This window comes from Delphinapterus leucas, chromosome 10, assembly GCF_059928025.1.
Source record: "Delphinapterus leucas isolate spDelLeu-1000000601 "Yukka" chromosome 10, BTC_Dleu_Yukka2, whole genome shotgun sequence".
Taxonomy (NCBI): Eukaryota; Metazoa; Chordata; class Mammalia; order Artiodactyla; family Monodontidae; genus Delphinapterus; species Delphinapterus leucas.
In genome coordinates, this window is record NC_143138.1 from 21,245,973 (window position 1) to 21,271,910 (window position 25,938).

A 25,938-nucleotide genomic window follows, 5' to 3' on the forward strand; every position below is an offset into this window, starting at 1 on the left:
TCCTCACTTGTAGGCTTTTCATAACGAATTTTAAGAAAGTATATTGTAAATTTTCCTTTTCCTATTTAAGTTGACCAAAGAATTGAGTTTTTGCTTTTATTTTAAAAAACAGCTTTATTAAAGTATAATTGGCATATGATGAACTGCATATATTTAAAGAGTACATTTTAATGAATTTTGACATATGTATACACATGAAACCATGATCCCAATCAAGATAGTGAACTTATCTATCAGCCCTAAAATCTCATTGTCCCTTTTTTTTTTTTTTTTTTTTTTTTTTTTGCGGTACACGGGCCTCTCACTGTTGTGGCCTCTCCCGTTGCGGCTCCGGACGTGCAGGCTCACCAGCCATGGCTCACGGGCCCAGCCGCTCCGCGGCATGTGGTATCTTCCCGGACCAGGGCACAAACCCGTGTCCCCTGCATTGGCAGGCAGACTCTCAACCACTGCGCCATTGTCCCCTTCTGTAATTCCTTTCTCCTGCCCCCTCTGTCCCCAATCCCCACAGGACAACTGATCTGCATTTCGTCACTATAGATTAACTCGCTTTTTCTAAAGTTTTGTATAAATATAGTTCAGTATGTACTTTACTTTGATTGACTCCTTTCATTCAGCCTAATTATTCTGAGATTTATCCATTTTATGTGTGTGGTGGACAAACCCCTCCCATGAGCCCCACATCCAGGTGTTTGGGCTTTTGCCTATGTCCTCCCCTTGAGTGTGAGTTGGACCTGGGACTTACTTTAACTAACAGAATATGGCAAAGATGATTGGATCATTCCTGTGATTATACTGAGCTATATAAGACTCATTCTTGCTAGCTGATTCACTCTAGAGAGTATCCTTGCTGGCTTCATGATGTAAATGGTCAAGGAGGGAAAGCCTACTTGGCAAGGAGCTTCAGGCACCTCTAGGAAGTGCAGGTAGCCCCTGAGAACTGAGAGATACTTCCAGCTAACAACCGGCAAGAAGTCTGTGCCCTCAGTCCTAAAGCTGCAAGGAAATAAATTCTGCCAACAACCTGAGGGGGCTTGGAAGCAGATTCTTCCCTAGCCAATTGAAGGGCAGCAGAATACGCCACCCCAAAATATGCCTCTTTGGCATAAGGATTATTTTGAGCTGATTATTTTTTTTTATTTTTATTTTTTTTGCCTTCAGTGGGCCGACATATTTATTCACTAAGGTCATTTTTGGAATTACCTATTTCACCTTACCTGTATCCGAAGTGACTATAAAAGTACAGCTTTGAACCACACTGCATTTCTCATTGGCACTTCTGTTCCTGCAGCTCTAGAAACTTTGCTGCCTCCCTCCCCCGCCCCCTCCGGGGCTGTGTGCAAGCTCTGTTTGTTCTGGCTTTTGTAAAACCTGAGCCTTATGATTTGTCCCCCCTCCCCTTCCCTTAACAATGAAATAAAAAGCCCGAGCTGATTATTTTTGAGAAGAAAACAAACACAGGACATGCACTAAAAAACAGTAGACTTTACCCTTTTAAAAGGGAACTTTACATTTATAAGGGAAGTCTCCACTTGTAAGGGTGAATCCCTACCAGGAAGAGAAACTCTTATCAATGGAGAAAGTACCCGACTTAAATGTGCATAAGAACATTACCCTTGCTCACTGTGTTTTTCCTGATAACCTCCTGTAACTGACGTCCCCAACCACCACCATCTTTCTTTTGTCTTTAGCTGAAGATGGCACTTAATGTAGTGGCTCAGGGCATTTCAGGGAGTTGTACTCAGTTTTCCTGGATATTTCCCATGTATATACAAGGTAAACATGTTGTAGGGGAGCCAAATTTGCCAGCCCAAGTGCATCCCTTTGGCATGAGGATTCATTTAGGCTGATTATTTTTAAGAAACAGGACTCCGGGAGTTTTCCTTGTTGCCTCCTCCTTAACTGCCTAAAAGAATTTAGATAAAAGGCCTGTTCCAGACTAGAGCTATCACCAGAGGTATCTACAAAAAAATCTGGGCTAGTTGTGGCAGTGGGAAACTTGGCAGGGCATAGAGATCAGAGCTCACTCTATTTCCCATTGTCTCTGCCTGGCCTAGCGAACATTTGTTTACCAACCATATGTTTTCCCACCTCCCCCGCTGAAGTGCCAAACCACTACCCCAACATCCTCTTTTGTATTTAGCTGAGAATGGTATTTAAGATGAGGATTTTGACCATTTTGTCAAGTTACTCAGTTTTCCTGGGTCTCTCCCACATATACATGTTGTTAAAGTTTGGTTTGATCTTCTCTTGTTAAGCTGTCTCAAGTCCATTTAATCCTTAGACCAGCCAGAATGTTACTGGCTGGAGCCGGAACAGAACTCATATTTGGCTGCTCATCGCTCAAAAGTCAATGTTCAAGACACAAGCATTGGTGGAAAAAGAAAGATGCTTTATTTAGGAAGCCAGCAACCTGGGGAGATGGCAGACTTGCCTCGCAGAAAACCATCTCCAAGTCGCCAGTTAGAGGAAAAGCGTTCTATGGGGAAAAACTGGAAAGTTTCAGGGGTGGACTTCCTTTCCGATTTAGATGACTCTTTCTCTTTCCCATTCTCTCTTCTCCTCCCTTTCCCTCCCTCTCTCTCTCTCTCTGTCTCTCTCCCCTAAATAAAACAAATGAGACAATCCAGGGCAACAGTTTTGTGGAAAGAAATGAGTATCAGACAGTACTAGACAATGCAAAAACAAAATCCTGTACAGATTCGAAGCCAACACATTTTGCTTGCCAGTAGAATGCACAACAAACAATCCCTGTATTGTATTAAAATTAATTTATTTGATATGCATCATATGGACAACTTTTAAGAGCATGCTAGTAGAATTTTAGAATTTGTCATTAAGTCACATATTGTTTGGAGCAGGAAACATATCAAGACAAAGCTCCTTGGTACAAAACACTGTCAAGGCCTGAACACAGGAAGCTGTCAATTGTGGAAAAGGAAAGATACAAATTGTCTGTTTTTCATTTCCTATCTTGACATCTATAAAAAGTTGTTCAAAAACAACAACAACAAAAAAACACAGGTCTTTCCACTCTCCAGGACAAATCAACAAATACTGAAGTTTACAAGCTAGGTGTTGAAAATGTGCTAGGTTACAGTGTGATAGTGACTGCTCTTGGGGAGATGGAGATGTTCAGAAAAGAAGCCACACGCACCCCCTAAAAAATATATGGTGGGAAAGTAAAAACACAAACAAGTATAAATAAAAAAGCTGTGGGAGTTTAGAGAAAAACAATATATCAGATCAAAGGAATCAAGAATGGGCATTAAAGAATAAAACTGAGGCAAGAAAAGAGTGTAGAGGCCGCAGGCATGGAAATGGGAACTTCTCTCTGAGGAAAGAAGAACTTGTTTAATTGGGTATAAAACATTCATTCCGGATAGAAATGAATTTTTAGTGAGCTCGAAAATTGTACATAATGTTGAGTAATGGTTTGAAATTCAGATTAAGGGGATGGAAGATCTTTTGAAGAACTTTGAGCAGAGGAGTTACATTTCAAACTGAGTTTTGAAGTACACTTCTTTAGCTGTGTCAGAAAGATTACAAGATGATGCGACTAGAGGTGAAGAAACCAGAAGCTATTCAAACACGGAAGGGCCCCAGATGCTGGGCCATGTTCCTTCCATTAGCCTCTGAAGTAAGAGGTGGCCTATATGTGACACAGCATTTCCTCTACAGTACTATGTACCACGAATGGCTGAAGGAATGAGTGAAAAGAAAAAGAATGTGCAGGAATAATCTACAAGATCTGGCAAGCCCTCGGAGGTGGGGATATCTCTTTAACTGGTGAAGGAATCCTCAAACCTGTAAATATATGTTAAGAGAACATGCAAGGACACATGGAGAAGGAACATGGAGAGAACATGAGCTGAGATGGAAGAAAGAACACACATTTTAGAGTCAAAAAAATTTGCTTTCCAGTACTGGCTTTGCCACTTACCAGCCATGTGACTTGAATTAATTTTCCCCTGAGCCTCAGCTTCACGTCTAAAAAGGGGGTAATGATATATGTTCATGGATAAATTAAATTAGATTAAATAAAACAATGTGAGTAATTCGATTTTTATCTTTCTGTGGTGCACAGCACTGAATAGACAGTGGCGATTATTACTGTGAGGTCCTTTTGATGGTATTTTGAAGAGGATCTCAGGCCACGTGGTTCCAAGTGCAGATTTAAAGGCGTTTAGGCTGGAGGTAAGTTTGGCAGTAATTCGTCCCTTCATTGGTTGGACTAGAGAGAATACTCCATCTACTATGGCCAGAGAGGAGATTATGGGCAGTGAAACAGTGACTGAAATTTCGGAAGGCAAGGGAGTTTGAGAAAATCGGAGCAGGTGAAGAAAAAAGACTAGTCAAATGCGAACACAACTGTCTCCACTCAGAAGTCCACAGGGTCCTACCGCTGGATGAGCAGCGAATGGCATCGACAGCACCGCCCTCTAGTGCTGGGTCCCTCTAACTGCAGGGGTGAAACGGGAGCCCTGGCCCATGTGGAGAAGTCCTTAGACACCAGTGTTTCTCTACTGGGAGAAATGTTAATTCAGAAAACAGTACTTTGAGGGGAGGGAGATTTGTCATTTCCTGTTAACCGCTACCCCTGAAACCAACCAGGCTGCATGTCTTTCCTGACAGAATGGCGCTAAGTTTGAAATTCAGAGAGGGCAGACTATCTTGATGTGACACAATGTGTCACTTGCCTTATTTGGCATATAAAAATAAAATAAAATAATGTATGTACCAATAATCATTAATGAAAAAAATTTAGGAAGAAGCAGCAATCTGAGTTTTAACAAAACCAAAGGTTTTTGCAGAGGAGAGAAAACTGGGAGTCACCAGAAGGAGCCCTCAGAGAATGGCAGGAAGTGAAGACAATTTGTCTTTGCCCTGCTGAATCCTAAGGAAGGATTTCTTTTTTTTTCAGCAGGTGAAACAATTTTATTTCACAGTTGTCTTTAAAACCACAAAGACAATATGTTCTTCATATAAAAACGTTAGTTCAGATAACTATACTTTCTAGAAAATGATTATAGAGACGCTCTTAAAGAAAATGCACCCCAGGGCTTTCCTGTTGGCGCAGTGTTTGAGAGTCCGCCTGCTGAGGCAGGGGACACGGGTTCATGCCCCGGTCCGGAAAGATCCCACATGCCGCGGAGTGGCTAGGCTCATGAGCCATGGCCGCTGAGCCTGCGCGTCCGGAGCCTGTGCTCCGCAACAGGAGAGGCCACAACAGTGAGAGGCCTGCGTACAGCAAAAAAAAAAAAAAGAAAAGAAAAAAAAATGCACCCCGTTATATGGTTTTTGTGAAGTTGCTTGGAAAAAACTCACATCTGGACTGATTCCTAAAACATACCATTCCACCATTCTGCATCTTTTGGTTCAAAGTATATGTTATTGTCATCAATACATGTTCCTGCATTCTTACATGTATGATAATACATATATATACTGGTTTTTCTTTACTTTCTTTACACCCAAGGAAGTAAAGAAAATTCTTTGAGGATCTCCCATAACAGCAGTGGAGCCAAGGAATATTACTTTATCCAGATATACTTTGTGCCAGGCACCGTTCTAGAAGCTTGGGGATACAGTAGTGATCAAAGTAGACCGAAGCAGAAAAATACATCTCTCAAGGGACTTACATTCTGGTGAAGAGGGCAGTATGGTGAAGATTATAAGCAAAAGAATAAGTAGAGTATATAGCATGCCAGATCTTGATATGTATTATGAAGAAAAATATAGTAATATGGATAGGAAATTTGCATGGGGCGGCTTAATTATTAAAGATGACAGTCAAAGAAGGCCTCACTGACAAGATGAATACTTGCATCAGGACCTCAATGTCCCTTATTACAAAGCATGGAAGTCCTATCTCAGGAAGGGAACAGGAATTCAGCCACCCCAGAGCTTTCTGGACGAGGTTCATCAAAGAGTCCCAGGCTTCCTCTCAAATAAGCATCAGGCTTATTTTCAGGTAAGATGCAGCCAGTGTAGGAAAAGGTTTGGCCTCAGGTTACCCTCCTAGGGTCACTGGCTCAGGTGCACCTGCTGAGAAGTTTCAGCCACTCTACTAATAGGAAATAGCTCCAAGCTAGATAATGAGAAAAGCAAGGGGCAGAACCGTGAGAGGAATATAGCCATTGGCCATTTATGTTAATGGGGACAGAATAGAATCCACGCTTACATGTTTGTGATTGTATAAAGAAATTCCAGATGGGTACACAGGAAACTAATAAACGTGGTTCTTTGTTATTGATGGGGGAACTGGGCAGATGAGGACTGTGTTTGAAATAGGATTGTTTATTGTATTATTTATATATGCAATTATTAAACCCTAGCAATGGACTGCCTAGTAGAAACCACAAAACAATATTAGCTACATTTTCTTAAAGGGCCACAAGATGGCAATAGCGTTTCTTGTTTGTCGAGCCTGGGAGATGGGAGGAGGGGACCGCTGCTGCTATGAGCTCCTCCCTTGTGCAAATGGCCTTCTTGTTCCCTTAGTTCAGTTGCCGGAATTTCTCTTTGCCAGCACTTGATTCCTCTCATTGTCACCCCTTGTTGACTGAAAGAGAATTATGTTCGTTAATTGGGCCAGCATTTTTGAAACCTTTTTTTTTTTTGAGGGGGGGGGGTAAGGGGGAGGGAAGCGGGGAAAGGATTATGGACGTCTTGAAGTATACCCCAAAGTACACGAAAACGTACCTCCAGGTGTCCATCAGACATGCTTCAACAATTACCAACATCTGCTTTGTTTCTTCAATCATGAATATTTTCACAAACATCCTAACGGATACAGAGTTAAATAAAATACAAGATTTTCTCACCTAAGAAAAATTTTAAATGATTTTTAACATCACCCAATATCTAGTACTAAAAAAAAAAATCCTCAATGGCCTCAAATATTTTTTTACAATGATTTTGTCTGAATGGTATTCCATTAGATCTACAAATGGTATTTGGTTACTGTGTCTTTTAAATCTATTTTAATTCATGACGTTTAACCAAATCTGAGTTTGCTCTTTGGAAAAGGAGTTGAGAAACTATAATCTGGGTGATGGGAATGCTCATTGTCCATGGGTGGTCATTGCTTGCAGACCTTTTCTCTGAAAAGTGATGGGGGAAATAAGGGTTTTCTTAAAAGGAAAAAAAAAAAGATCATAGTGATATTTTCCATTCAAATTTAAGTCAAAAGCGTTTTTTACTTAACATTTTAAAATAGATTTTTATTGGAGTATAATTGCTTCACAATACTGTGTTAGTTACTGTTGTACAACAAAGTGAGTCAGCCACATGCATAAACATATCTCCATATCCCCTCACTCTTGAGCCTCCCACCCACCCTTCCTATCCCACCCCTCTAGGTCATCGCAAAGCACCGAGCTGATCTCCCTGTGCTATGCGGCTGCTTCCCACTAGCTAACTATTTTACATATTTTAGTGTATATATGTCAATGCTACTCTCACTTCGCCCCAACTTCCCCCTCCCCACTGGTCCTCAAGTCCATTCTCTATGTCTACGTCTTTATTCCTGCCCTGCCACTAGGTTCATCAGTACCATTTTTTTTTTAACTTAACATCTTTAAGGTTATAATTGAAATTCTTTCATTCTGAAAAACTTAGTTTCTTATATAATTAAAAAAAAGACTTGTTTTCTCTATAGACAAAATAAGAAAAGACATCTTAACACTAATTATTCTGAATTAGAAAGTAGAATGAAGAGAAGAAAAGTTTGAACCTACTAAAATCTGACCTTGAGTGAAGTCAAGGTCAGATTTTAGTAGAAATAGACTTTTCAACTCTTTCCTCATTTAAAATTGATATTCACTAATATTCTGTCCTTCCCAAATTAAGAAAGAACATAGAAGTCTTGATGCTGCAAAATAATTTAAAAAGAAAATGCCTCCTCTAATGAAGTGTAACATAACACTCTTATCTTCACGGTTAGAACTTTTGTTTCTTGTTTAAGAAATCCTTTGGTACTGTGAGATATTTTCTTAGCTTACCTTCTAAAAAGGCTTAATGGTTTTCCTTTTACATTTAAGGGTCTTTTTTCCTCTGTGGGTAACCAATTGTCCTGATAAATTTTTGAACAGCTTATCTTTTCCTCACTTACCTCACCGTTTTCATTTCTAAAGATTCAACAAAAAATTAGATATGATTTTTGCCTTTCTATCTAATTCAGCTGGTAAATGTGTCCATCTCTGTGCAATACCACCCAGTATTATAGCTATATGACTCTTTTTTTTATCACTAAATCATATTCTACCTCATCAGGAGTTTCTTGGATTTGTTTTTTACCCTTTTGATCCTCAAATAAATGTTAGAATTAACTTCTAAATTCCAAAACTAGGATTTTGACTGAAATTACCTGATTTTGTCAGTCCTCCTTTGGATACTAAAACTTCTTAAAAAAAAAAAAAAGTAAAATAAACACAGCAGAGATGCAAGGATGGAAAGTGAAACTTTTTCAAGTTGGTAATTAAGTAAGTGTAATAGCAGTGGTATCACTCCATTTCTACCTCTTAGTTTTGTTTTGTTTTTTTTTAAAGAAGATGTTGGGGGTAGGAGTTAATTAATTAATTAATTAATTTTGCTGTATTGCGTCTTCATTTCTGTGCGAGGGCTTTCTCTAGTTGTGGCAAGCAGGGGCCACTCTTCATCGCTGTGCGCGGGCCTCTCACTATCGTGGCCTTTTGTTGCAGAGCACAGGCTCCAGACATGTAGGCTCAGTAGTTGTGGCCCACGGGCCTAGCTGCTCCGCGGCATGTGGGATCTTCCCAGATCCAGGGCTCGAACCCGTGTTCCCTGAATTGGCAGGCAGATTCTCAACCACTGTGCCACCAGGGAAGCCCTACCTCTTAGTTCTTTAACAAATGTGTTTTGACAAGGGGAGAAATTACACCAATTCTTTGTCACTATTCAGCACACATACAGTGTCCAGTTGAACAGGACTCCAAAACTGCTAGGTGCCACTTTGAGTCTCCCAATAATTGATAAGGCTGCTTCTTTATCAACGAAGGATGTGGTACACATTAAGACTGCAGTAAAATAGGAACATACATATCAATAATTACCTTAAATGTAACTGGATTAAATGCTCCAACCAAAAGACATAGATTGGCTGAATGGATACAAAAACAAGAGCTGTATATATGCTGTCTACAAGAGACTGACTTCAGACCTAGGGACACATACAGATTGAAAGTGAGGAGATGGAAAAAGATATTCCATGCAAATGGAAATCAAAAGAAAGCTGGAGTAGCAATTCTCATATCCGACAAAATAGATTTTAAAACAAAGACTATTACAAGAGACAAAGAAGGACACTACATAATGATCAATGGATCGATCCAAGAAGGAGATATAACAATTGTAAATATTTATGGACCCAACATAGGAGCACCTCAATACATAAGGCAAATACTAACAGCCATAAAATGGGAAATCGACGGTAACACAATCATAGTAGGGGACTTTAACACCCCACTTTCACCAATGGAAAGATCATCCAAAACGAAAATAAATAAGGAAACACAAGCTTTAAATGATACATTAAACAAGATGGACTTAATTGATATTTATAGGACATTCCATCCAAAAGCAACAGAATACACATTCTTCTCAAGTGCTCATGGAACATTCTCCAGGATAGACCATACCTTGGGTCACAAATCAAGCCTTGGTAAATTTAAGAAAATTGAAATCGTATCAAGTATCTTTTCTGACCACAACGCTATGAGACTAGACATCAATTACAGGAAAAAATCTGTAAGAAATACAAATACATGGAGGCTAAACAACACACTACTTAATAACCAAGAGATCACTGAAGAAATCAAAGAGGAAATAAAAGAATACCTAGAAACAAATGACAATGAAAACACGACGACCCAAAACCTATGGGATGCAGCAAAAGCATTTTGAAGAGGGAAGTTTATAGCAATACAATCCTACCACAAGAAACAAGAAACACCTCAAATAAACAACCTAACCTTGCACCTACAGCAATTAGAGAAAGAAGAACAAAAAAACCCCCAAAGTTAGCAGAAGGAAAGAAATCATAAAGATCAGATCAGAAATAAATGAAAAAGAAATGAAGGAAACGATAGCAAAGATCAATAAAACTAAAAGCTGGTTCTTTGAGAAGATAAACAAAATTGATAAACCATTAGCCAGAGTTATCAAAAAAAAAGGGAGAAGTCTCAAATCAATAGAATTAGAAATAAAAAAGGAGAAGTAACAACTGACACTGCAGAAATACAAAAGATCATGAGAGATTACTACAAGCAACTGTATTGGACAACCTGGAAGAAATGGACCAATTCTTAGAAAAGCACAACATTCCGAGACTGAACCAGGAAGAAATAGAAAATATGAACAGACCAATCACAAGCACTGAAATTGAAACTGTGATTTAAAATCTTCCAACAAACAAAAGCCCCAGACCAGATGGCTTCACAGGCGAATTCTATCAAACATTTAGAGAACAGCTAACACCTATCCTTCTCAAACTCTTCCAAAATATAGCAGAGGGAGGAACACTCCCAAACTAATTTTATGAGGCCACCATCACTCTGATATCAAAACCAGACAAAGATGTCACAAAGAAAGAAAACTACAGGCCAATATCACTGATGAACATAGATGCAAAAATCCTCAACAAAATACTAGCAAACAGAACCCAACAGCACATTAAAAGGATCATACACTATGATCAAGTGGGGTTTATCCCAGGAATGCAAGGATACTTCAATATGCACAAATCAATCAATGTGATACACCATATTAACAAACTGAAGGAGAAAAACCATATGATCACCTCAGTAGATGCAGGGAAAGCTTTCGACAAAATTCAACACCTATTTATAATAAAAACCCTCCAGAAAGTAGGCACAGAGGGAAATTACCTCAACATAATAAAGGCCATATATGACAAACCCACAGCCAACATCGTCCTCAATGGTGAAAAACTGAAACCATTTCCACTAAGATCAGGAACAAGACAAGGTTGCCCACTATCACCACTATTATTCAACATAGTTTTGGAAGTTTTAGCCACAGCAATCAGAGAAGAAAAAGAAATAAAAGGAATCCAAATTGGAAAAGAAGAAGTAGAGCTGTCACTGTTTGCAGATGACATGATACTATACATAGAGAATCCTAAAGATGCTACCAGAAAACTACTAGAGCTAATCAATGAACTTGGTAAAGTAGCAGGATACAAAATTAATGCACAGAAATCTCTTGCATTCCTATACACTAATGATGAAAAATATGAAAGTGAAGTTAAGAAAACATTCCCATTTACCATTGCAACAAAAAGAATAAAATATCTAGGAATAAACCTACCTAAGGAGACAAAAGACCTGTATGCAGAAAATTATAAGACACTGATGAAAGAAATTAAAGATGATACAAGTAGATGGAGAGATATACCATGTTCTTGGATTGGAAGAATCAAGACAGTATGGTACTGGCACAGAAACAGAAATATAGATCAATGGAACAGGATAGAAAGCCCAGAGATAAGCCCACGCACATATGGTCACCTTATCTGTGATAAAGGAGGCAAGAATATACAGTGGAGAAAAGACAGCCTCTTCAATAAGTGGTGCTGGGAAAACTGGACAGCTACATGTGAGAGAATGAAATTAGAACACTCCCTAACACCATACACAAAAATAAGCTCAAAATGGATTAAAGACCTAAATGTAAAGCCAGAAACTATTAAACTCTTAGAGGAAAACATAGGCAGAACACTCTATGACATAAATCACAGCAAGATCCTTTTTGACCCACCTCCTAGAGAAATGTAATTAAAAACAAAAATAAACAAATGGGACCTAATGAAACTTAAAAGCTTTTGCACAGCAAAGGAAACCATAAACAAGACGAAAAGACAACCTTCAGAATGGGAGAAAATATTTGCAAATGAAGCAACTGACAAAGGATTAATCTCCAAAATTTACAAGCAGCTCATGCAGCTCAACATTAAAAAAACAAACAAACAAACAAACAAAAAAACCCAACCCAATCCCAAAATGGGCAGAAGACCTAAATAGACATTTCTCCAAAGAAGATATACAGATTGCCAACAGACACATGAAAGAATGCTCAACATCATTAATCATTAGAGATTTGCAAATCAAAAGTACAATGAGATACCATCTCATAACGGTCAGAATGGCCATCATCAAAAAATCTACAAACAATAAATGCTAGAGAGGGTGTGGAGAAAAGGGAACCCTCTTGCACTGTTGGTGAGAATGTAAATTGATACAGCCACTATGGAGAACAGTATGGACATTCCTTAAAAAACTAAAAATAGAACTACGATACGACCCAGCAATCCCACTACTGGGCATATACCCTGAGAAAACCATAATTCAAAAACAGTCATGTACCAAAATGTTTATTGCTGCTCTATTTACAATAGCCAGGACATGGAAGCAACAGAAGTGTCCATCAACAGATGAATGGATAAAGGTGATGTGGAACATATATAAAATAGAATATTACTCAGCCATAAAAAAGAACGAAACTGAATTATTTGTAGTGAGGTGGATGGACTTAGAGACTGCCATACAGAGTGAAGTAAGTCAGAAAGAGAAAAACAAATACTGTATGCTAACACATATATATGAAATCTAAAAAAAAAAAAAAAAAAATGGTCATGAAGAACCTAGGGGCAAGATGGGAATAAAGGTGCAGACCTACTAGAGAATGGACTTGAGGATACAGGGAGGGGGAAGTTGGGACAAAGTGAGAGTGGCATGGGCATATATACACTATCAAACATAAAACAGATAGCTAGTGGGGAGCAGCCGCATAGCACAGGGAGATCAGCATGGTGCTTTGTGACCACCTAGAGGGGTGGGATAGGGAGGGTGGGAGGGAGGGAGATGCAAGAGGGAAGAGATATGGGGACATATGTATATGTATAACTGATTCACTTTGTTATAAAGCAGAAACTAACACACCATTGTAAAGCAATTATACTCCAATAAAGATGTTAAAAAAAAAAAGCCTGCAATAAGTCTCATTGCCATTTGTACATTGCCTTACTTTTTCTCTATAATGTATTGAGATCAGTTAAAAAAATGCTGTGAGATGTGAGGTATAAAGTATTCATTAAGTCCACAGATAGTCTTGCTAGCAACAACATAAGAGAAAGTGAAGCACATCCAAATCTAGAATAAGTGTCTACCTCATTGAAGACAAATCCCTGCCTCATCCAGGACAAAATTTATTGAAATCAATGGATAGTTTGTAAATGTAGTTATTACTAATTGAGTATTTTCCATATATCATCAACAATTGAAAATAAAATTAACAGAAATTTGTATTATAATGAAACTAACTTTAACATAACAAAGATAAAGTTATAATTGAAGATATCTGCATGGTATCTACATATAGAGCCACTAATCTTTTGACAGACTCTGTCAGTGTGTCTCTATTAACTTCTGAGGGAATGGGTGCCTTGATTTCAATAAGCGTTGTAGATTAGTTTAGAAAGAAATATGTGTACAGTAGAAAAGGAAATATAATCATTTAATGTACCTTGAAAAAAAGTTCTTTACAACCAGCTGGTTCATCTAAGGCAATAGTCAAGGCATCATCCTGATTTGTGACCTCTGGGGAAGACCTGGCAGTTAGTTCTAAGTATTGTGAGCAACAAATGTCTATTTATTTTGTGATAAGATACACCACAACGTACGTTTTTTCAAATGACATACTGTGTTAGTTTAGCCTTGAACGATGAGATAGACTGATAGCATTTGGTTTTTCAAGCAAAGGAGTAAATCCTCCCCTTACTCATAAAAGAATTCCATCAAGGTGCAAACAGGCCCAAAGATGAAGATTTGATTTATTTACCTGGCTTATATATCTCTTAGGCAGTTTAATTTTCTGCGTAATAGGAGAATTGGCTGGGACTTTTCAACTTTATAGTTTTCAAAAATTTAGTCTTTATGAATTTTCATCTGGGGATAAAGGATGACTCACCTTCTATTCCAATCCCTCTCCTTCTTCCACAGATTTTATTCTGATTGCTATATACTAAAAGACAAAGAAACAACCAAAAAAGTATTTAGCCTGGAAATTATCATCTAATTATTTGGATTAATGGAGAAGATGGGAGGCTCACGTGACACATGACACAACAAGAAACAAAAATCATTTACGTTCTGTTTATTTACAGGACTCCGTTACCATTAGTGTGGGATGGAGATGGTGAAAGAAAAGAACTTTTTTTCTTTCTTCCTTTATTTTTCATGTCATGATGAGTGTACATTCTCTATATGGAAACACACAACAAACCAGTTAGTACTCAAATAGATATATGAGACACTATGGAAGCAGTTTCCAAATTCTGGACAAGCTGTTAGAAAAAGCTCAAAAAAGGGAAGAAATTTCAGAGGGCAGGCAAGGCTGAAGTGGGCGTTGAAACATGGGTAGGCTTTGGGTCAACAAAGGGCAAGAGTACATTTGACAGTGGATTTAACAAATATTAATTGCTTTTAGACATTACTACTATGCTAAATTTAGATCCATTTTAGATAAATTAAGTAACTTATTTACGTAAATTAAATTCATTGAAAATCACAACCTAAATAAAAAATCAGCCATAGTGGAAGCTTCCAACTTTTATAGATAATGGCTTTTGAACTAAAAGAGACACGTAATTTTAAACAACCGTAATATAGAGAAGCATTGTTTGTTGAGTGCCTGGTTCTCATTTATGACAACCTGAACTACGCAGAATTTGTTTTTCTTCACTGGTTCCAGGCAAAGTTAAAATAGCATTAAAAATACCAACCAAAGCAACTTTAAAATAGAAACGGATTTTTTTTCAGAAAAAAGTTTGAGATAAACGCCCTCAAGCTTCTCGCCTTCATCGGACCCCAAATAGTCATGTTTAGTCTTGCAGTGTTTCCTATTATACGGATATAGGGCAAAACGAAAGCAATATTCTAATTAGAAATAAAGCGCTGGTATTTCTCAGGCTGAAAATCACATCCACCAAGTTCCCTTCTCTCCAAAGAAAATTTTGATTTTTAAATAAATCTCATTCTCGAAAGGGAAAAAGCACTAAGAAAAAATGAAAAAAGCGGGAACTACCCGAAAATGTTTATTAAAGAGCTTCTGCGTGCTAGACTGAGAAGCAGGAAGTGGATTCCTCCCGCGCACCGAAAGCCCCGGTCTCTTCCTGGATGCCGGCAACCAATCACGCCGTGGAGGGAAAGAGCGGGCGCCCGGGCAAATTTAAACTGCCCGCGCAATCTCTGCACCCCCGCAGGAATCCAATTCTTTGTCCCAGAGCCATGAGTATTTGGATTTACTACGAATTTAAAAATTAACTCCTCCCTCGTTACTTTACCCTAAATGGTAGCAGAATTGGTGCCTGAACCCTTTTAAATATACGAAGTACCTAAACGACAATGAAAAGGCCAGGGCAGGGTTACAAGGAGTTCCAGAGCTTTGCCAGGGTCAGGTAACATTTTTGTAGTTAGCGTATCTCAAACTTACCGTGACAGGAAAGTCCTAAAGGACTGTTCAGTAATTGCTCTACTTCGCAGACTAAATACTGTAATGAGCTACGAAGACCCAGCGCAGAAACAAAACCAGCACCAGCTCTCTCTATTGAGCATATGGTGGCTCTTAAAAGAGCCGTTAAATTGCTTGCAGCCAACTCACTGTTTACTTGGCGCTGGTGTATTTGGTGACAGCCTTGGTGCCCTCGGACACGGCGTGCTTGGCCAGCTCCCCGGGCAGCAGCAAGCGCACGGCCGTCTGGATCTCCCTGGACGTGATAGTCGAACGCTTGTTGTAATGCGCCAGGCGCGACGCCTCGCCCGCGATGCGCTCGAAGATGTCGTTGACAAACGAGTTCATGATGCCCATGGCCTTAGACGAGATACCGGTGTCCGGGTGGACCTGCTTCAGCACCTTGTACACATAGATGGAATAACTCTCCTTGCGGCTACGTTTGCGCTTCTTACCATCTTTCTTCTGCGCCTTAGTTACTGCCTTCTTGGAGCCCTTTTTCGGAGCAGGAGCAGACTTAGCTGCTTCCGGCATGATGAAAAGCAACTCAAAAGAATTTAAGAGAAAGAGAAACAGCGTGGTAAAAGATACGCTGTGTCCCTTTTATATAGAAACTCTTATGCAAATAAGGTGATAAGTTAAACCCTTGTGTCTGATTGGTGGCTGTTTAAGAAGCCGTAAGAAATTAGTTCTGCCCAATCACAACGCAAGAATCCTACTGCCGCCTTTCCATTGGTTAAAATGAAGCCACAATCCTAACCAATGACATACCTCTTTTATCGCGCCCAATAAGGGTTATAAGAAGTGCTGCCCCAACGCTTTCGTTCTGAAAGACTTCTGAGGTGTTCTCGTTGGTTTCGTGATGTCTGGACGAGGCAAGCAAGGCGGGAAAGCTCGCGCCAAGGCCAAGACCCGCTCTTCACGGGCAGGGCTGCAGTTTCCCGTGGGCCGAGTGCACCGCCTGCTCCGCAAGGGCAACTACGCTGAGCGTGTCGGGGCCGGCGCGCCGGTGTACCTGGCGGCAGTGCTGGAGTACCTGACCGCGGAGATCCTGGAGCTGGCGGGCAACGCGGCTCGCGACAACAAGAAGACGCGTATCATTCCGCGTCATCTGCAGCTGGCCATCCGTAACGACGAGGAGCTTAACAAGCTGTTAGGCAAAGTCACCATCGCTCAGGGTGGCGTACTGCCCAATATCCAGGCCGTGCTGCTGCCCAAAAAGACTGAGAGCCACCACAAGGCCAAGGGCAAGTAATTGCCTAGATTATAGCAACTCGGATAAATTCAAACCAAAGGCTCTTTTCAGGGCCACCCATATTTTCTGTAAAAGAGTTTTAACATTTGTTACGTTGGACGATGAAAAGGGGTAGTGAGATTTAATAAAAGCCTGAGTCACTTTCCCATCCTCTGCTTTGTTGAAAGCAAAGTAAGAAAAACATTTTATCACGTTTTAAAGAAAGTTCGCTGCAGTGATCATCTACGGACTTAGGACTTTATCGCTAATCCTTAATAAGTGTGCGTCCACGGGTAGCCATTAGCATCAGTTTCTGAAATATTTTGGTACAAAAGAAGCACTACCCTGACTCGAATTTAGCAGACGGTGCGGCAAGGGCCTGACCAGGCGGCCTGCGGGAGCGCGCCGGCCACGGGCGGCGTGAAGAAGCCGCACCGCTACCGGCCCGGCATGGTGGCCCTGCGCGAGATCCGCCGCTACCAGAAGTCCACGGAGCTGCTGATCCGCAAGCTGCCGTTCCAGTGCCTGGTGCGCGAGGTCTCCCAGGACTTCAAGACCGACATGCACTTCCAGAGCTTGGCCCTGATGGCGCTGCAGGAGGCGTGCGAGGCCTACCTGGTGGGGCTCTTCGAGGACACCAACTTGTGTGTCATCACGCCAAGCGCGTCACCATCATGCCCAAGGACATCCAGTTCCCCTACAGATCAACGGAGAGCTTCGTGGCACGATAGTCTCCCTCACCCAAATACTGTCAGCCACATACGTTTTCCCTAACAGTACATGTGCCACGAGGCAATGTTGCTACGTTAAAATATTGGGATTACATCTGTAGATGTGACACCACTCTGGAGCACGAGAAAGGTTTCTCATATTTGGGTTGCGGCCTAAATCTCAAGTGCTGTTGCCTCAGGAGAACTTGACAGGTTAGTTATTTCTAACAAACTTTAAACCGATCAAGACATTTGAGGAAATGTTTTCCATAACTATTGCTATTGAAATGTAAAGTGTTGCCAATCACGCAGACTTAAACTTCTGCCTCGTAGACTTAAAGTAAGTGTGGGGTAAGGAAAATAATATAGAGGATTATGATATGGTTCGACAAAGTAGTTGGTAAGTAGTGGAGAAATGTAGTGTGTTGTGGGCTCCTGACAGAAACCAAGTCAGCAAAGCTGATAGGGTTACCTTTGAAAGAGTTATTTGATGTGACATGACAAGTAACTTCTGTTGCTGTAACCAAATAAGGAATACCCCTGCCAATGGTTTTTCCTGCCTAGGTCGCAGAATCTAGCCTCTTACTCTCCACTCACTGAACTCTTTTAATTGACGTCATCTCAAAATAAAAGACGTTAACTTTTTTTTTTCTTGAATATCGTGAACACCTTTGGCTGTGTGGTGACTAAGTGGAAACTTCTCAGACTAATGTTTTAAGTGTACAAAATGCAAAAGTTGCAAAAAAATTTATTACATTACAGTTATCAAAGTATTTTTAAAAGTAAATTTGATAGAGTGACATATGCACTTATATAATTAACACAGCACATAACACAATCTTTTGGGGAGCCTAACTGCCATCAGTAATAAGATAAGTATAAAAGATGGTTTAAGATAACGCAGCAATTGTTATGAAAAATGAAACATCTGTGATTTCCACTGGGTAACAAAGTAACAGGTACTGAGGTTTGAGGCCTAAATTCATAATAAAGTGAAATGCCAATGTTCAGTTAAAGGTTAATTAAAATATATATTTTTCTCCATCTAAACTAATGGACTTCCCCCCTCACCACTACCGCCACCGCCCCAACCACATTCTGCTGATTTTTATCCTCAGAGGCATTGTGGCATATATGGATCCCAGGTGAAAAACCGTTGCTGTAAGATTTGGTCAATCTAACCCATTCTTTTGCAACTTAATTATGATTTTTCACTGAAACTGCCTCTTCATAGCTGGAATTTCTTTAGCACTTAAGTCTTCTAATATCTCATATAATTATTCATACCCTTTTATTGTCTTTGTACTTAAAATAGAACTTCTTCCAATCCTAGTATAAATAAGACTTCTTGAAATAAAAAGAAATGCCAACAACAATATCTAACAATGCTAGACACTCAAATGACCCATCAAAAAACAGTAAAATATTTGACTTTCCATAGGCTTTTTAGAAGTTACGTAACCCAAATGATTTCATTCATTATTCAATTGTTCTGTCTTTAAATATGTCTTCCAATTGTAGGGAAAAAACATAATTTTTCCTCCACCCTTCTGAGTTTTTGACTGAGAGCCTGTAAGCAGATAGGTTAGGGGGTCCCCGCACCTGACCAGGGATTGAACCCGGGCTCTTGGCAGTGAAAGCGTGGAATCCTAACCACTGGACCACCGGGTAATTCCCAGGAATGGCTTTATTTACATAAGAGAAGCCATTTTGGCCTAAGCCATTTTGTGATCTAAGCGTGATCTAATGCTTGCCCTTGAACGTGTCTCAGTAATCAATGATCTTAAGGAAAGTAAGGGAGTGCAGGAACAAAGGAAAAGCAGTCAAGAAACAATAGTTCAACAATAAAAGCCCTAGTTCCTCCTCAAGGGATATAGATAAAAATCTGATACAATCTTTGAGTTCTGCAGGAACTAAGGCCCCCACCTAGGTGGAGAATGGAATGATAATTTTGCCCCGTAGTGACTTCAGATCAACTAAAGCTTGGACTCCGTCAACCTTTGCCACAATTCTGTGCTGAATTCTCTGCTCGAGCCCCTTCATGAATATGCATGTACCCTTAGCTTAAAACTTCCCCAGTTTTGCTGTTCAGCGAGACACTGCTTTGGGAAGATCCCCGGTGTTCTCCTTACTTGTTGCAAGTAGTAATAAATTCTTTCTTCCTTCTCCTGATCTTTGGCTTGGTTCTGTCTTTTGGTGCGACACCCACCAAGAGGCGAACCCAGTTTTCGGGTAACAAGCCCTGTAATAAAAGCCAAATTCGAAAGAGAAAAACATGTTTCTTAACAACTATACCTCATCTATACATGGGAGAAACCCAGGGAAAAATGAGTACCTCTAGAGATGCCTTAGAATTCCAGGGAATTCCCTGGTGGCTTTCACTGCCAAGGTCTCGAGTTCAATCCCTGGTCAGGGAATTAAGATCCCGCAAGCTGTGAGGTGCGGTCAAAAACCAAAACAAAACAAATAAAAAGAACTCCATCTTAAATACCATCTTCCGCTAAAGATGGAGATGTAGGGAGGTCAGGTACGGGGAGGTTACCAGGGAAACAAGGGTAAACTTTGTTAGGCATATTTAAATTGATGCCTTCTCCATTGATAAGGGTCTAAAGTTGTTTACTAGGATTAACCTTTGTTCTTCCTGGGAAAGAGAGGAGGAGGGACATCTCTGTAAATCTGTGTCCTGCTTTTAGGGAAACAGAAGGAAAGCAAGAAGATTTTCTTGGATCTGCTTCATCTCAAACGCCTCAGTTCAGCGAAATAATCCTTATGCTAAATGGTGTATTTTGGGGTGGCCTATTCTGCTCCCCTTCAACACCAAATACTAATATTTTGTTGATGTATACTGTTGTCTGTATTAATATAAAAAATCTGAACTCATGCATTATATTTTAAATGATACACAGAGAATATTTCTAAACAAAAGTTTTAAAGCAAATTAAAACTCTCCCATTACAGTACTTTTAAGGTTTTTTTTTTAAATTTAAATCCAATGTTGTGGGTTAATAATGTAATTGAACATTTTTTTCTTATATTTGTAGACATTTGTATATCCATTACAGTCAGTTTGGACATCTATTCTGCCCAAACTATTTGGGCATTTGCCCATCTATTTGGGCATTTTGAGATAGAAAGTTAAAGATCAAGTTTAAGATCAAGAATATTTAAGGAAGATCAAGAGCAGAGAAAGCACGGGTAGAAAGTGAGTTCACAGAGGTAGGCAGAGGTCAGATCATGTAGGGCTTTGTGATCATGTAGGGTTTTATATGCCATGCTATAAGTTTTTGCAAATCATTGTAAGAGTTTTGAACAGAGGAATGGCATAACCTGATTTACATTTCTTTGAAAGTTCACTAAGGCAACTGTATGGTGAATACAAAGTTTAGAAGTAATGATATAAATTAGGAAGCTATTGCAGTGGTCTTTTTGAGAGATAATGGTGGTTTGGCTTAAATTGGGGTAATAGACAATGGTTAGGTATAGGATATATTTCACAAGTGTAACCAATAAAGTTTGCTGCTGGATTTGATTTGTACTGTGTAGGAGAGGAAAAAGAAATTTCCCTTTGAATTCTTGGCTGAGACTACTTAGAATAAAAGACAAATTAAAAAGAGAAAAACCACCAAAATTTTATTAACATGTAAACCTCATGTATACAGGAGAGACACAGGAAAAATGAGTAAACTCCTCAAGATGGCCCAAGCCACCACCTTACACATCATCTTTAGCTAAAGACAAAAGAAAGTTGTGTAGGGGAGGGGGGACACATTATCAGAAAAACGCATAATAAACAAGGGTTTGTTATGCAGGTTAAAGTTATGCAGGTTAAAGTGGGTGCCTTCTCCCATTGTCGTTTCATGATTTCGAATCATCCTTCTCTTCATAGTATAGAGAGGGAGACACAAATGTAGCTTTCCGCTATAAATATGTGTCTCTTACATAAAGGTAACTTCTGTTTTCAGAGATTCACCTGTCTATGCTGTTTCTCAAAAATAATTAGTTCAAAATAACCCTTATGACAAAGAGGCATACTTTGGGGTGACATATTCAGCTGCCCTTCAACAGTGAAAGAACATAAAGCCACAAAGAAAATATTTGATTTGAACTGTTCATCTCGACATATTAAGTCAGTTACTATGTTAGAAAATGGCCCGAAGAGCATTGTATTTTTATAAAATAATATATTGTATGTTTATAGAATAATAAAACTTTGCTTATCAATTTCAGAAATTATAAAGAATCTGACAAACTTTTCAGATATCCATCCATTGCTAGTCTTATAATCACTAGTTGTTATGCAAAAACTCATGAAATCAGATAGGAAGGGAGGCTAGTAGTTGGTGGGAATTTTACCCATTTTTAAAGTAGAGAAGGGGGCCTCCCCTGTTGGTCCAGTGGTTAAGACTCCACGCTCACAATGCAAAGGGCCTGGGTTCCATCCCTGCATGCTGCAGCTAAAGACCCCGCAGGCTGCAACGAAGGTCCGCATAAGACCTGGCTCAGCCAAATAAATAAATAAATAAATATTTTTTAAAAAAAGTAGAGAAGGGTCTGTAAAATATATTCCAGTTAACTAATGTTGGGGAAATATAATGTAAAACAAAAGAAGAGAAAGTTTGTTATTGAATAAGCTTAATGCTTATTCAAAATATTATGCTCTACACGGGCAATCTTTTAAAGAGATTGCAAAGATAAAGAAAAAACTCTCACTCTTTTATATAGGTAAGTAGATACTACCCATTACATTAGGTAGGTTTTGCAATCTGGAGTCAAGAAACTGGGAAATAGAGTACTATTTTCCTTGATGATTAAAGAGAGGACTCTAAGCTCCTTGAGGAAACTTTCCTGAGTTAAGAGGCTGGCAAAGAGCTTTTTTAGCCATTTTACGTACATTTGGAAAGGACAGAGAAAGAAATTTTGAAAGAGAAAAAGGAAAGGAAAGGGACACTCGGGGAGAATTAAGCCTCTTATTTTCAACTTGTATTTGCCCTTAAATTAACTTGTTGAATTATGCTGGATATATACCCATCTCTGTAATATATACTGAATTTTGTTCCTGTTGGTTGAATCAGTTTTGTTTTTGCAAAGGTTTTTATTTATTTTATGAAATTTATAGTTGTACTTTGAAAATACTGTATTGCAACCTTGCTAAAAGTAACTCTCATTGAAATAAAGGAAAGTGAAAGAAAATCATTGAATAACAATGGGATTATATGCTAATGCTGAAAGAAGGGATTAAAATTTCTCAGAATTTAAGCAATAGTAAAATAGTATATATTTTTTAAATTAAGTATATACAACCAAGAATGTTTGAAATATATAATCATTCTTTTAATAAAGGCTTTCTTAGAAAGACAAAGGTAGACTTTCTTTTCTCTGCATTTGAATTTTCTACTTGTTCACTAATGACAAATTAACTGCTCTTCTAATTAATGAAAGTTAAAAAAAATTTTTAATTATATGTTACCTAGAAAAAAAATCTACTGAGACATTTAAAGACCCAGATTCAGTATTTTGCAGGTTAGGAGGACACAGTACTTCAAAAATAACAAATTTACCCTAATAAATTGTATAGATTTAATACAGTTAAGAGTACTAAAAGAACTACTTTGTTGCAGCTAGATAAAATGATTTATTTTTCTATAATAGTAGAAATTAATTTGAAATAAATAATTATGAGGTATGAATTCACTGGCAAATACTTATTTTTCAACATTACAAATAATTAAATGCTAGAGCACTATACATAGACTGATCAGCAGAATAAAAACTCAAAAAATAATTTTAAGTGAAATATTCAATAAACGATCAATTAAGTTCCTCAAATAAGTGGAGAAAATATTTACTATGCTATACTGATGAGCCAGCTGGTTAATATTTTAAAAGTTAATTCTCTATACAAGAAACCAAGTCTGGATTATTATAGAGTTAAATTTTTTTAATGATTCTACCCATTATCAGTAAAATAATAATAGGAATTTATATTAAAAATGGAAATTGACACACATTTGGTGGAAGAGAATTTAGCAATATACCTGGAAGATCTTGAAATTCTCTATTTTATTAGCCCATCTTACTCTATTTCTAGGTAGTATATTTCCCCTATATATTAGGAGAAAAACTTCACGAAATGGTATTAACCGTATGCAAATACTGGTAGAGAAAGAAGACACATGTATATAGGTAGAGATAAAAGCAGAATATTTTATTCTCTGTGCTATTTTATGTATCATCTACAATATTAAAGTTTTGTTGCTTAACGAGGATGAGGAGCGAAACAAATTAAATGAGAAAAGGGGAGAAAAATAGCCTAGGTCTTGAGGAATCAAAAGAATTAACTGAAAGAGAACAAACGGGAGTAGTACGGCCGGCTTGTTCCTTTAGGTCTTTAGGTCCCCTCCCCCAACCCAGAGGGATTCCCGCCACAGCTCTTGGTTTTCACTCTGGTCCGCAGAGGTTACTTTTTTAAAAGGAGCTGCGACGAGTTGAATGCAGTTTTCTGCTCATTTCCTGAGAATGTCTGGACGTGGTAAGGGGGGGAAAGGTCTGGGGAAAGGGGGCGCCAAGCGCCACCGCAAAGTTCTGCGCGATAATATCCAGGGCATCACCAAGCCCGCCATCCGCCGCCTGGCCCGGCGTGGAGGTGTCAAGCGCATCTCTGGTCTCATCTACGAGGAGACCCGTGGGGTGCTGAAGGTGTTCTTGGAGAACGTGATCCGGGACGCCGTCACCTACACCGAGCACGCCAAGCGCAAGACGGTCACGGCCATGGACGTAGTGTACGCGCTCAAGCGCCAAGGACGCACCCTCTACGGCTTCGGCGGCTAAAAGAAAAAAGTTTGATCCTGTTTGTTTATTAAAAAGGCCCTTTTTAGGGCCCCCAAGTTTTCAAGGAAAGGGCTAAAGTAACAATCCGTCTGTACGCTAGTGTCTTAAACCATTTAAAATGGATCGCTCAAGGCAGTTCACATAGTTAACTCTAGGGTGTGTAAAATGGACTGAGCACAGTATTTAGTGATCGCGGGGCAAGATTCCCCCGGGCACGGGTGGGGCCTCCAACTAGCTTCTCGGCTGCGGATTGGTTTTATCTGGAGGCCTGAGTTTTATGAGACCAGAGGCCCGGACTCAGGCCCAACTCTAAAATCTCCCTCCAGTCCTTTATATTTCTTAATGTCGGGTGAGGGATATGACCTTGTTTTTCCCCATTTTACCACCCATCTGTTACTTGTTTCTCTAGCCGTATATGTTTTTTAAAAACTAGTAAATTGGCCACATAATATCTTTTTTGTGAGCCCTCATATTACATATCTTTACCCTGAAGACATGTTTCTCTTTGCCTTGCAGACTTTGTTCCTCCTGGCTGCGGGTGAGGGTGGGGGGCAGGGAGGGCGGCGCAGAGTTCTAGCATTGTCCTGACCCCGAATGGGCTGGACATGAGATAACTGCTTAGTTAAAAGGCTGCATTTTAGGAGGTCATTGGAGGCCAAGTTTACTAACACATAAATGCATATTAGAACACCGGCGGTGGAGAAAAAAGGACACGTGACAGGCTGTTAAGGCTTAAACAGGAAGCCACTGTACTTCACACAGAAGACCCCCGAAACAAGAATGATTCGCTTTGTGTTCACGTGTTAACTTATCAGATCTAAGGGCCGTGTTGCTGAAGCACTTGGTAGTATAATTGGTTTTCTTCTATTCAGAGGCAATTTACGACCACAGTACGTATGATTCAGTACAATGGAATTCTCAATACCTCACGTTATCGCTAGAACTTAAACCTAAATTCAGAGTTCGTATTTTCAGCTCTAATACTGACAACTTAGTGGCTCTTAAAAGAGCCTTTGGGGTTAAATCTAAAAGTTACTTGACAAATTTACTTGGCGCTGGTGTACTTGGTGACAGCCTTGGTGCCCTCGGACACGGCGTGCTTGGCCAGCTCCCCGGGCAGCAGCAGGCGCACGGCCGTCTGAATCTCCCTGGACGTGATGGTCGAGCGCTTGTTGTAGTGCGCCAGGCGCGACGCCTCGCCCGCGATGCGCTCGAAAATGTCGTTAACAAACGAATTCATGATTCCCATGGCCTTAGACGAGATGCCAGTGTCCGGGTGGACCTGCTTCAGCACCTTGTACACGTACACGGAGTAGCTCTCCTTGCGGCTGCGCTTCCGTTTCTTGCCATCCTTCTTCTGCGCTTTGGTCACCGCCTTCTTAGAGCCCTTCTTCGGGGCCAGAGCGGACTTCGCCAGCTCAGGCATGATCTACTAAAAACAAGCAACGTACAGCGACAAAAAATAGTAAATGCGCAAAGTACCTCATTTATATAGAACCTCTTATGCAAATAAGGTAAGTCGAAGTCCTATGTCTGATTGGTGGCTGTTCAAGAAACCTTCAGAAATTAGTTCTGCCCAATCAGAACGCAAGAATCCCAATTTCACCTTTCCAT

At 39.6% G+C, this 25,938-nt stretch overlaps 4 protein-coding genes and 1 pseudogene across 5 annotated transcripts; 3 read left to right on the forward strand and 2 right to left on the reverse strand.

Moving 5' to 3' along the window:
- Positions 1-1,878: 1,878 nt before the first annotated feature.
- On the reverse strand, positions 1,879-16,190 carry LOC111168525 (histone H2B type 1-J-like). Of its 2 annotated transcripts, XM_089918468.1 has the most exons (3): positions 13,567-16,190; positions 6,706-6,786; positions 1,879-6,565 (listed from the first exon to the last, which is right to left on the reverse strand). In XM_089918468.1, exon 1 carries the CDS (start codon positions 16,084-16,086, stop codon positions 15,706-15,708), a length of 381 nt encoding a protein of 126 aa, XP_089774594.1. In that variant the 5' UTR covers positions 16,087-16,190; the 3' UTR covers positions 1,879-6,565; positions 6,706-6,786; positions 13,567-15,705. The 2 variants fall into 2 exon arrangements, with proteins under 2 accessions (XP_089774594.1, XP_089774593.1); XM_089918467.1 differs by having other exon boundaries at positions 6,706-16,190.
- Positions 16,191-16,362: 172 nt separating this feature from the next.
- Positions 16,363-17,167, forward strand: LOC111168519 (histone H2A type 1). The gene has a single exon (XM_022562271.2). The coding sequence runs from the start codon at positions 16,415-16,417 to the stop codon at positions 16,805-16,807; it is 393 nt and encodes a 130-aa protein (XP_022417979.2). The 5' UTR covers positions 16,363-16,414; the 3' UTR covers positions 16,808-17,167.
- On the forward strand, positions 16,909-17,572 carry LOC111168482 (histone H3.1-like; annotated as a pseudogene).
- Positions 17,573-23,748: 6,176 nt separating this feature from the next.
- LOC111168531 (histone H4) lies at positions 23,749-24,860 on the forward strand. Its single transcript, XM_089918469.1, has one exon. It carries the CDS (start codon positions 23,986-23,988, stop codon positions 24,322-24,324), a length of 339 nt encoding a protein of 112 aa, XP_089774595.1. The 5' UTR covers positions 23,749-23,985; the 3' UTR covers positions 24,325-24,860.
- Positions 24,861-25,314: 454 nt separating this feature from the next.
- LOC111168526 (histone H2B type 1-K-like) lies at positions 25,315-25,795 on the reverse strand. The gene has a single exon (XM_022562278.2). The coding sequence runs from the start codon at positions 25,748-25,750 to the stop codon at positions 25,370-25,372; it is 381 nt and encodes a 126-aa protein (XP_022417986.1). The 5' UTR covers positions 25,751-25,795; the 3' UTR covers positions 25,315-25,369.
- Positions 25,796-25,938: the final 143 nt, after the last annotated feature.

Excerpts from the sequence above, each read along its gene's own strand:
- LOC111168519 (XM_022562271.2), top strand. The coding sequence starts at position 16,415 with ATGTCTGGACGAGGCAAGCAAGGCGGGAAAGCTCGCGCCAAGGCCAAG.
- LOC111168526 (XM_022562278.2), bottom strand. The coding sequence starts at position 25,750 with ATGCCTGAGCTGGCGAAGTCCGCTCTGGCCCCGAAGAAGGGCTCTAAG.
- LOC111168531 (XM_089918469.1), top strand. The coding sequence starts at position 23,986 with ATGCAGTTTTCTGCTCATTTCCTGAGAATGTCTGGACGTGGTAAGGGG.
- LOC111168525 (XM_089918468.1), bottom strand. The coding sequence starts at position 16,086 with ATGCCGGAAGCAGCTAAGTCTGCTCCTGCTCCGAAAAAGGGCTCCAAG.